The sequence below is a fragment of the Schistocerca serialis genome, chromosome 6 (assembly GCF_023864345.2).
Source record: "Schistocerca serialis cubense isolate TAMUIC-IGC-003099 chromosome 6, iqSchSeri2.2, whole genome shotgun sequence".
Taxonomy (NCBI): Eukaryota; Metazoa; Arthropoda; class Insecta; order Orthoptera; family Acrididae; genus Schistocerca; species Schistocerca serialis.
Genome location: NC_064643.1, coordinates 602,374,887 through 602,387,359, shown reverse-complemented (window position 1 = coordinate 602,387,359; position 12,473 = coordinate 602,374,887). Strand labels below are relative to the sequence as shown.

General features: G+C 39.6%; 1 protein-coding gene across 1 annotated transcript in view; it reads right to left on the bottom strand.

The window, feature by feature from the left end:
• Positions 1-11,803, bottom strand: part of LOC126485079 (cyclin-dependent kinases regulatory subunit) — a 45,179-nt gene extending 33,376 nt beyond the window's left edge. The window contains exon 1 of the mRNA XM_050108682.1: positions 11,636-11,803. Within this exon, the coding sequence (XP_049964639.1) occupies positions 11,636-11,694 (59 nt within the window). The 5' untranslated portion in view covers positions 11,695-11,803. The remainder of the gene's footprint in view (positions 1-11,635) is intronic.
• Between the last annotated feature and the right edge of the window lie 670 nt (positions 11,804-12,473).

Below are 12,473 nucleotides of genomic sequence, written 5' to 3'. Positions count from 1 at the left end.
TGATTTGCGCAGTAACGTGGGTCAACATGGAGACGTGACAGAAAGAAGCTATCATATTTGGACATACCTTCATCACAACTTGAATGAAGCTGGGCCATTCCACACCAATTGGTCTAATTTTGGAAAGTTCCCACATGACCATCAGTTTTCTGCTGAAATTGTGTGAATATTCACCCATGTTCCCAATGAGCATTGTGAAACTTCATCAATAATTAATTCAATACTCAAAGATGTAGTCATCTGTTTGACCCCCTAGCGCACCTATCAATACTGCAACTGAGTTTTCAGCAACTTTGAGACATAATATCTCAAGTAATATTTTCTCGAAAGCAACATAACTCGATTACTGTGTACAACATTTTGTGCTCACTAAAGCTGAATAATAAAGACTTCCCGAGTGATTTGTATATGAATAATTTGAAGCAAAGTCTGTCAAAAACTGGCTCAGGAGAAAGCCAAAAATGGCTATTTTTTGGCCCATTTGTACAAACAGTCTTCTGCCAACTTTTTAAATTGTTTTCTTTAGAAAGATGAAACTGTAAACCACCTAAAGAACTAGATCAGGTTTTGCAACGCAAGCATATAAGGCCCTAAAAAAGAACAAGGTACAGATGCATTGAGATGTGCCCATATGTCACTAGCACTAAAAATTAAATCTGACATCTTACATTCTACAATTGTGAAAAACTGTAAGTAAATAGTTTTTTCCAGCTTTCAGCTCTACAATACTTTTTATAAAAAAGTAAATGGAATAAGGAATCTAACAAAAAATGGTTTATCTTTTTTGTGGTTCTAATAATTTGAAGTAATCTTTTTTGAAAAGTAATTTTTTGGGTTCTAGCTTACCAAAATTTCTTCCCAAGCAATACCATCAGTGACATCATCTGACCAGCAGTACAGTTTTCCTCATGACCTTCTACAGTAAATAAATGAAACCTACAAAAAATTGAATAAGTTTAAGATCCTAAAAGAGACTTCTTTAAGCTCTGGCCTCTGATACTTATAAAAACATATGTGCTTGGGATCCTGTGTAAGAAACCTTTGTCAGGTTTTGGGAACCTGTAATAAACTCTCACATGGCTGCTGTTGCACTATCGGGTGTGGCCCCACGGCGATGGGGATGCTGGTTTTCTCACTTCAAATGGAACCAGCTGTGGCTAAGCCACTACAAACCATACCAAAACATTTATACATTTTTTCCAGGTCTACGATGTACCTCAAAATAGAATTACAGTAGCATATCAACAGAGCATTACGTAATAAAAAGATATACTAATTATTCTCTATAACATGAATCCATTCCATAAAATGACAGGAAGACTGTTGTGAACTTTACTAAAATTTACGCAATGTGACAGTGGTGTAAAACCTGCAGGCTATTTTTATGATGTGAGCTGCAGCTGTTATGCAACCATTTTACTACCACGATATCCGCTACCTTGGTAATGTACAATTACGTTATGAAGTTTATAACCAGTTTGATTCTGTAGTTACAGCAGAAAAACAGACTGAAATAGGTCACGAGTAGTCATGACAAAAGATACCTTTTTCCTCAAGTTTTTGGAGTTACTCATCCTGTATCTCATTTTCTGGTCAGCAAGGCTTTTGATGTCTCCTTCCCCAGAGAATACTACACAATCGTAGAACATAAAAGATGTCAGATTTAATCAAAGTACTAACAGAATACAGGTCTAATACACCTCCACCTTTTGTTTTTAGGGTCTTATAAGCTCGTGTTGAAAAACTAAACAGTTTTTTTGGGGATTTAGAACAGGTCTTTCAAATGAAAACGATTAAAAAGAGTTTGCAAAAGACTTGTAAAACTGGGCCAAAATATCTATTTTTTAATTTTAAGTCTTCAACTTTGCCCTTAACTTGTAAACTATTGAATAGCAGTAGGAGAATGAACTTTTATACTTTACGACCTAATACTGGTAAGTTCTTACATTCAAAGTTTCAGGTGTGTCCTGTAATTACTTGTAAAAAAAAAATAAAAAAAAAATAAAAAAAAAAAAATCACTATTTTTTTTTTTTCAAGTTTTTTTGGCCAACTTTGCTTTAAATTAGCATACACAAATCACTCAGAAAATCTTTTTTTTCATTATTTCACATAAGAGTGCAAAAACTGTATGACACAATTTAGTTTTGTCTCTTTCAAGAGAATATTACCACAAGTAAACTCACAGGTGCACTGTCAATAGCTGCACTATAGGGTCAAACAAAAGATTGATCTCCAGAAGTAGTGAATTAATGATTGGTTGTTTCACAATGTTCATTGGAAACGTGTGACTGTTCACACAAAATTTCACCAAAACCCATGATGTTCATGCTGGAACCTCTAGGCCATTTTGCATGGAATTACCCCATTGCTAGATTTGTTTACGTATCACTGTCGACTGTCCAATTGTGTACAGAAAATAGTGTACCACTTGGAAATATGCAACAAGGTGTTAGGAACAGTGGCTGCACATATATGCTAACCAAAAGGGTGACCACACGAGTGTCGCACCTTGTTCTGAATAACCAGTTTCAAACTAGACAAGAATAGTGGCTGGCAATGAACGCTGGTCCATCTAAACCATTTCCCCGAGTAAATGTTGAGAAAGGAATTGCATGCAATGGAATCTGATTACTTGCAACAGGCCACTGCTCACTGCAGCACAAAGCTGCATGCCGGCCAAACACAGAAACTGGAGAGTAGGTGACTGGGATTGTAGTGTGGTTCCATGGGCCACAGTTTTACCTCTCTATAAATGATACAAGGCATCAAGTGCACTGAAGGCCCAATGAGATTGTTAATCTGGTGTGTCGAGGGTTTAGTTTGGACCAGCGATGGTTCTGTGACATGTAGAGGGTGCTATTCATACCATAACTTGCACCCACTCATTCCATTTACTGGGAACAAGAAACAGGATACATATTTAAACATTCTTGGTGATGATGTACTGGCCCTTCTTTCACACTTGATGGCGGGTATGATGTGGTCACTTCTGTGACGACAGCCATGTTCAGGGTTGCATTAATACACTCCTAGTTTGCCAAACACTCTGGCACCCTATCCGCATCTCAACTGGCCTACTAAATCATCCTATCTTATTCTCAAAGAAAGTATCTAGGACCATTTGGATCAGCAGATTAAACTCTGCAATCCACATCGCCACTTTCTGGTAGCTCTACAAGATCTGATGATAACTGGGTATGTCAAACCTGAATGAACTTGCAGACTATCTTCCTTGTTTGACAGTAGCCTTTATAAAGGCTAGAGGTGGTGTGATACAGTATTTGCATGCTATCTCCTAGGAGGTATAATTTTTTGTCCCATGTGCTTCTACATAAAAAATTATGTTTGATTAATATACTACGAATCTGAATTATTGGGTGAAACAAGTTATCTGTATTTACGTATTTTTACCTGTGTCAACAACTGTTGACTGAAGTGCTCCATATGTTTTAACAGAAATTGTCAGAAAGCATACCGAGCAGCACTGTCATTTATCAGGTTTCATGGAGTTATATGTTTTAACAGAAATTGTCAGAAAGCATACCGAGCAGCACTGTCATTTATCAGGTTTCATGGAGTTAGCTAGCCTAATAGAATCTACACCCCATAAACTCTACTATAGCCTTATCCACAACAGGCAGTTGGAGCTTCCAATAAATGTTAGAAATTGTTGATAAATTCCTGAACATGAATCCAAAAACAAAAACTTTGAGCATAAAGAGGGGTGATATAGTAGATATTACAAAAAAGACTTGTGAAAAAGTTGGATATTTTGAAGCAGTTTTATGTCTTAGATTTAAGTGTAATATCATATCAGAAACTACTATTATTTTAAAATTTGTGTTATGATGAAAAAAGATCTTTCCATCTGAAGTAGCCTATTAGATACAGACCACAAAAACCACACCCTATTCTTTAAAGAATCAGGCTTGCACATAAAATATGCTTCAAATGTCTCTTTCTACAGATGAGAAAATGTGTTAAATATCTGATATAGTCTGAGTAATTTGTTCTCCATTGTAAGCGAAACTAGTTTTTCCATGCATCTCAATGTTTATGACATCTCTCCTGAAACACATACAATGATATAATTTGAACATACATTTCGTAGTATATACACTCCTGGAAATTGAAATAAGAACACCGTGAATTCATTGTCCCAGGAAGGGGAAACTTTATTGACACATTCCTGGGGTCAGATACATCACATGATCACACTGACAGAACCACAGGCACATAGACACAGGCAACAGAGCATGCACAATGTCGGCACTAGTACAGTGTATATCCACCTTTCGCAGCAATGCAGGCTGCTATTCTCCCATGGAGACGATCGTAGAGATGCTGGATGTGGTCCTGTGGAACGGCTTGCCATGCCATTTCCACCTGGCGCCTCAGTTGGACCAGCGTTCGTGCTGGACGTGCAGACTGCGTGAGACGACGCTTCATCCAGTCCCAAACATGCTCAATGGGGGACAGATCCGGAGATCTTGCTGGCCAGGGTAGTTGACTTACACCTTCTAGAGCACCTTGGGTGGCATGGGATACATGCGGACGTGCATTGTCCTGTTGGAACAGCAAGTTCCCTTGCCGGTCTAGGAATGGTAGAACGATGGGTTCGATGACGGTTTGGATGTACCGTGCACTATTCAGTGTCCCCTCGACGATCACCAGTGGTGTACGGCCAGTGTAGGAGATCGCTCCCCACACCATGATGCCGGGTGTTGGCCCTGTGTGCCTCGGTCGCATGCAGTCCTGATTGTGGCGCTCACCTGCACGGCGCCAAACACGCATACGACCATCATTGGCACCAAGGCAGAAGCGACTCTCATCGCTGAAGACGACACGTCTCCATTCGTCCCTCCATTCACGCCTGTCGTGACACCACTGGAGGCGGGCTGCATGATGTTGGGGCGTGAGCGGAAGACGGCCTAACGGTGTGCGGGACCGTAGCCCAGCTTCATGGAGACGGTTGCGAATGGTCCTCGCCGATACCCCAGGAGCAATAGTGTCCCTAATTTGCTGGGAAGTGGCGGTGCGGTCCCCTAAGGCACTGCGTAGGATCCTACGGTCTTGGCGTGCATCCGTGCGTCGCTGCGGTCCGGTCCCAGGTCGACAGGCACGTGCACCTTCTGCCGACCACTGGCGACAACATCGATGTACTGTGGAGACCTCACGCCCCACGTGTTGAGCAATTCGGCGGTACGTCCACCCGGCCTCCCGCATGCCCACTATACGCCCTTGCTCAAAGTCCGTCAACTGCACATACGGTTCACGTCCACGCTGTCGCGGCATGCTACCAGTGTTAAAGACTGCGATGGAGCTCCGTATGCCACGGCAAACTGGCTGACACTGACGGCGGCAGTGCACAAATGCTGCGCAGCTAGCGCCATTCGACGGCCAACACCGCGGTTCCTGGTGTGTCCGCTGTGCCGTGCGTGTGATCATTGCTTGTACAGCCCTCTCGCAGTGTCCGGAGCAAGTATGGTGGGTCTGACACACCGGTGTCAATGTGTTCTTTTTTCCATTTCCAGGAGTGTATATGGAGACTATATGCAAAATGCATTGCCAATAGAATTATTAGTAAGGAACTAAAATTAAAATGTCATGCCTGATGAAGTTTCACTGCACGAGCAGCAAAAATTTAAGCTATCAACTTTTATCCCTTTTAAGTGACTTCAATTCACAATGAAGGTTTTGTTTGCAACAATAAACAAGGCAACATCACACTTAGAAATTGCAAAACAATTCCAAATTCACTAGTTAACATCAAATATAAATTTCTTTCTGAAGATATTTATTTGGAGTCTAGCCTTGCAGGGACGTGGACAATAAGTATAGACAAGAAGAGAATACAAGCTTTTGAAATATGGTGCTACATAAGAAAGTTGAAGATTAGATGGGTTCATTGCATAACCATTAAGGAGACTGGTAACTGAATTGGTGAGAAAAGTTTACAGTACAACTTGACTTTGTGAACAGATTGGTTGACAGTGCACATTCTGAGGCATGAAGGAACCATCAGTTTTGTATCAGTTGGAAGTTTAGTGGGTAAAAATTTTAGAAGACCAAGGAATGGATAGAGCAAGTAGGTTCCCATGAACGTAAGTTTCACTAATTTGGAGACGAAGGGGCTTGCACAGGATAGTATTGTGCGGAGAAGTGCATCAAACCAATCTTCAGACTCAAGATCAGAAAAACAATATTTTGCCCATATATGAGAACTTTTCCAGAAACCAAGCTACTCTTATTTTGAAAGCAACATGGTTTTCATGAACACTGACCATGTCAATCTCAGTGTGCTATGTTAAATCAGAGGAAGGGAACAGACTGTTACACTCAGGTTGACACTGCATTGCTTGACTTACAAAAAAGCCTTCTATATAGATTTGCATTGTTGCCTAGCTAATAGAAGATTTTGTCTGAAATTTAGAAACTTCACTAATATGAAGCCATCGCAAAACTGTACGGGGTTAAGGTAAACCACAATTTCCATTTACTTTGTTGTTACTGATCTAGTGAATCTAATAAAACATGTCCCACACGAGTGTCTGCATAGTTTCCCAGAACACCCAGAGAAGCAAAGATGTAATTTCGTGAATTTTTAATTTATTAACTATTTCGCCCTATTTGTTTTTTAAATTCCAGACAACTTCACAAAGTTTTCAACAGAAGATATAGAAAATTTAATTTTGGAAAAAATGATGGTAGTAACATTTACTGAAACTGTATGAATGTGCGAGATAATCTGCTTTTATTAATACCATAGCACACGTGAATTCATAGTAAACCAGAAAAAACAAAGCTCAGTGTTAAGGATGTTGTACAGTGTGCATACAATTTCACAATACATTCACAATAAATGTTCAAAACAGTCTCCATCGATTTCAATGCATTTGGCCGCAAGTATATGAACAGATTTTGTTGCTCATTTCAGTTTCACAGGGTTGTTCTTAATTTCGTCTATTGCATTCATAATACAAGCAAGTAATGCCTCACGTGTATCGACTGTCCTCATAAATCATGTCTTTCATCCATCCCCATACACAAAACTACATTGGTGTTAAATCAGGCAAGCTGTGTGGCCACAGACGTGTAGCACCATGGCCAATCCGTTTCTGGGGAAAATGTTCATTTAAATGTGTAGTAACAGCTTTGCCATCATGATGACATTATATTTGCAATCATGTAGCAAGTGCAACACCTTCGAGCACGCAGGGCATTTCTTCATGAAAGAATTGTTAAGTACGTCTCGCAAGTTAGTCTCCTGAGAAAATGAATGGTCCAATAAAGAGTGTGTTGATTATACCACACCACACATTTATGCTAAATCACTGCTGGAAATTGAATTGCACTGTTGTATGTGGGTTTGCTTCAGACCATATGTGCTTGTTATGTAAATTGTTTATACCATCTCCTGTAAACTGTGCCTCATCATCAGTAAATAAAATGTATTTGTGCAACTGCCGATTAGTATTTAACCAGTTGCACAGCTCCAAGCAAAGGGCAGGATCTCCTGCATGTAAATGATGCACTTTTTGTTTACGGTAAGGATACAGATTATTGTACTTCTGTGTATGGCTTACCATAGGTTGTGAAATGGCTTACTGTTGATAGATACATCATGTACTGGTACCCGGGCTACCTCGAACAGCATCCATAATATCTTTACCTTGTCGTCATGTATCGTGTGCTCTTACTGATTATGAATAACATACATGATGTTCGTATACTGCAGCCGTAGCATTAACATCACATTTCCATAAATAAACACCATATTGGCGTATTCCTCTGTCAATTTGAAAGGCATCCCTATTTCGTAAGTCTACACACACACACACACACACACACACACACACACACACACACACACACACACTACCTCGAACAGCATCCATAATATCTTTACCTTGTCGTCATGTATCGTGTGCTCTTACTGATTATGAATAACATACATGATGTTCGTATACTGCAGCCGTAGCATTAACATCACATTTCCATAAATAAACACCATATTGGCGTATTCCTCTGTCAATTTGAAAGGCATCCCTATTTCGTAAGTCTACACACACACACACACACACACACACACACACACACACACACACACACACACACACACACACACACACCTGGCCTGCAGGAAGATCGGTGAGACTACATCCAGTGGGCAGGCATGCACTTTAGTTGGAACTGAATGGCTTCAGATCAGCAGGCCCAATCGATTACAGATACCCACAGAAATGGCCTGTGGTTTTGGCCCTTTATGGAAATCCACTTGTGTGGCCAGCTATTCACAAGCCGCAGACATGTTGACGAAAAGAGATCATTCTGATCAATCCATTCCACACATAACTTGTTCAAATACTCTGAGAATATAACAATGAGCATAGGTAGCAACTCACTGTAAAGATAACTGCCGAGTAGCAGACATTCTACTCCTCCCGAACAGGCCATGAAGGCCCAACAGTACCGACCAGCTGCTGTGTCATCCTCAGCCCATAGGCATCACTGGATGCAGATATGGAGGTGCATGTGGTCAACAACGCTCTCCCGGCCATATGTCAGTTTACGAGACTAGAGCCGCTAATTCTCAATCAAGTAGCTCCTCAGTTTGCCTCAAAAGGGCTGAGTGCACCCGGCTTGCCAACAGTGCTCGGTAGACCGGATGGTCACCCATCCAAGTACTAGCACAGCCCGACAGCACTTCGGTGATCCGACGAGAACTAGTGTTACCACTGCGGCAAGCAGGCATGCAGAAAAGGCAATCACACTCCCACAACTAAATTTTCAGCCATAGCTTTTGTCATAAAACAAGAACACACACAGATTGACACAATACTCAGACAACTCATGCAACTGTGTCTCTGGCCACTGTGTCTATAATCTGAGACTCGCGTCCAAACAAACTACAGTTCAGCAGCTGCTAGGCTAGTGGCAGCACTGAACGCAAGCTGAAGAGAATGGTTGAAGCAGTAGTAATGAGTGAGTAGGGAAGCAGCGCATGTACTCAGTTACACCGAGCCACCAGCAATGCATGTGATCTCAGTAAACGAACCATTTCAGCTACTGAAACAAAAACAAGATTTTCCACTTTTTTCAAATTTCCTTGATTTCCAGAACCTGTGGCAACCTTCTTGTTGTTGTTGTTTTTGGGAAGTAGACCAGACAGCGAGGTCATGGTCTCATCGGATTAGGAAAGGAAGGGAAGGAAGTCGGCTGTGCCTTTGCAAAGGAACCATCCCAGCATTTGCCTGGAGCGATTTAGGGAATCACGGAAAACCTAAATCAGGATGGCCGGACGTGGGATTGAACCGTCGTCCTCCCGAATGAGAGTCCAGTGTGCTAGCCACTGCGCCACCTCGCTCAGTCTGACAACCTTGAAAAGGGCATTTGGCCAGTGGGAAATAGAGGAGACAGATGGCAAGGGGGAGGAAGAAATGGACAAAGAGGAGGATGAAGAGAGAGAGAGCGTGGGAAGAACAAGATCGATTGGGGTCGGAGGACAAGATGGACTGACTGAAGCCGAGAGAGAGATCGATTTTTACTTTCTTTTCCAATTTCATGAAGACCTGCTTTTATTGGAGTTCAATGATCCACTGTACAACACTGGCATAATATAATCGCAGGTTAGAATATAGATAGAAATTTTGTCAAAATAGCCTCCCATATCATTTGCACTGTTTTAAGTGTGTAATATTTTATATGTTCCAAAAATTCTGCTACCAAATAGAAGCACTGATATGATACATATTTCATCAATAAATGAGCTGCGAAAATTGTTGAATTTCCCAATAGCTTAAAGAGATATCGGCAAGATGTGCATGTGTGGTCTCTAATCTTAATACTAATTAGTGGCTACTTTCTTTTCTGCAACAAATAGTTTTTGCCTAAGGAGTGAACCCAAAATTTCAGTTATAGGCCATCAGTGAATGCAAATATGTAAATTACATAATTTACAGATTTGTGTGTCACCAAATCTGGCTATTTTTAATAAAGCAAAAATTAACCAAACCTAAATGTTTTCATGGGTCTACTACATGGCTCAAATTTTCATCAATTCTGTATCCAATTTATAATTTTTTTGCTGTTATCACAAAGAGAGAGAGTGTTGAGTGTTTCTAACACCACAAAACAGAGTGCTGCATCCCCCCCCCCCCATCTTTCCTTAATGTTTACAGCTGGCCAACTCAGATAATATTAACATTGTTGAATGAACTCAAATTAGTAATGAGAAGAGAACCAAATGACTCATAATCATATAAGGTGAATAAGTTCCTGAATCATATGGCTAGGGACACATGATCCCAAGAAAGACCTTCGGGAAACAAGAACAATCTGAAATGAAAATTCATTTTATCAATTAAAGAATGCAACAGAGAACATATCACTAATAGCAGGACTAGATATACCACCAACAGCAGGGGAAAAATGCAGCAAACTAATAGTGATAGAGTAAACAATTAAACACCAGCTGCCAAATGCATTAAACCATTTAAACAATTCGTCACAGTTGTGGACCCAATCTCAATGCTCACTAAATAAGACATGTTCTGCGAAAGACATGAAGCAAATATAATACGTAAGATGTAACAAAACAAACAAGGTGTCCCAGCCCCAAACTTGGTGAATAAGAAGAAATGAAGTTCGTACAATACACAAAGTGCCTCACTTCTAACATCAATTTCGACTAATCAAGAGATATTTGCTGCACAGTAGGACCTTACTACTACACACTAGTAAACAGCAAATGCTGTAGAGAACTAATTAACTAACACTGGCATGCTATTTAATTTCTTTCCATTTAAGAAATCCTAAAACAAGAGTTGACTTTTTAACTTCTCGCCGTCATAATACAAAACTAAGGAAAAAAAAATCGAAGTTTCAGATTACATTTTATCCTGCTGTGCAAATAAAAGCCTGCCGTTGGCATATAGCTATGACTATTGTTGCTAGTCACTATTCAATACATCCATATGATTTACAAAATGCGTAGTTCTTAAGTGCGATTTGTAATAAAATGGAGTCTAACAATGTCTGCAACTAATTATTCGCGACAATGTCGTAGCTTGTAATATATTACTGGTAACTCATAAAATTATTATTATTATTATTATTATTAGGGGTGAGTACAACACACTCTATGGCGATCTACCATACTGAGTATTAAGTAAATCTAATGCGTATTTAACTTATAAGCAGAATCTACAATAAATACAAGATTATTATCTACCGAAATCCGAGATTCAATGAGTGAAGTAACAGCACACCAAAAGATCTCGACATGCTATCTGTAGCTGGATAAATGATATTCGTACGCAACTAATAACATCAAATTAATTGTATAAATGCTTCAGAACAACGGACACGATATCAAATATAAAGTTGTCTTTACCTGGAAAGATGCCTATTCTTTCTAAGCAACTTCAAAAATTAACCATTAGTTTCCCTTTGTTCGAAGACGGCTGATAAAAGATACAATAACACAGTATAGGCTCTCTCTATCTATCTATAGAACTTCTCTGAAGTTAATTAATACTTTTAAAACTTTATAAACAACATTACGAAAACTTACACGACCGCGCTTTCCAACACTCTTGACGAGATATAATATACACATTTCACTTCACTCACCTATACTCGTATTCATCATCGTAATATTTTTCCGAGTAATAAATATGCTTGCTAGACATTTTAACAAAAATAAACGTCGAACTGCTCTCAAAAATTTGCACAATTCTTCACGACAGAATGACCAGCACGGCAGTACGTTTAAATCAACTTCAAACTTGGAACTCGTTCAGAAATACCACCATATCTTGGGGAAGTTTGAATACACCATTTGTTGCATCACTATCACTTTCTTCTAACGAGAATACTTGTTTTAAAAATGATAAAAATATTTTATGAACGTAACTACAATTCTTCACGCATTATAAATACGACAAAAATACAAAATTACTGAAATATGGGCGATTAAATTTGGGTTAATGTTGGTTGCAATGCTAAGCGCCAAAATCGTAACGAACACCAGGGTGCTTTCTATAACGAATGTTTATGTGTATCGATATGCACTGCGAAGAGAGGGTGATATGAAATTTGTAAATGACCGTCTTGGACGGTAAGCATGGATAAAAATATCGCTATGTCAATAACTGCAGTTTTCTCCGTCTAAAATTCAGCTAAGATTGCTTGGTGCCGAGGAAGCTTTCTTATGTTGCGACACTTGAAGAAACCATCCGAAGAATTTCAATCAGCGAGCTAGCCTTAACAACATGACACGAAAGACTATTTAAAAGTACAGTTTGAAACTTTTTGTTTGTTTTAACTGCTACGCAAATATAATCGAGGACTGAAATCATCGCATCGAGTTTCTTAACTAAATATACAAGATAGTGCACCATAGCTGAAATGTGTTTAATGAAAGACACCATCAGCAGCTGATGGCGCTCTTAAATTTGTCTTCAATTAA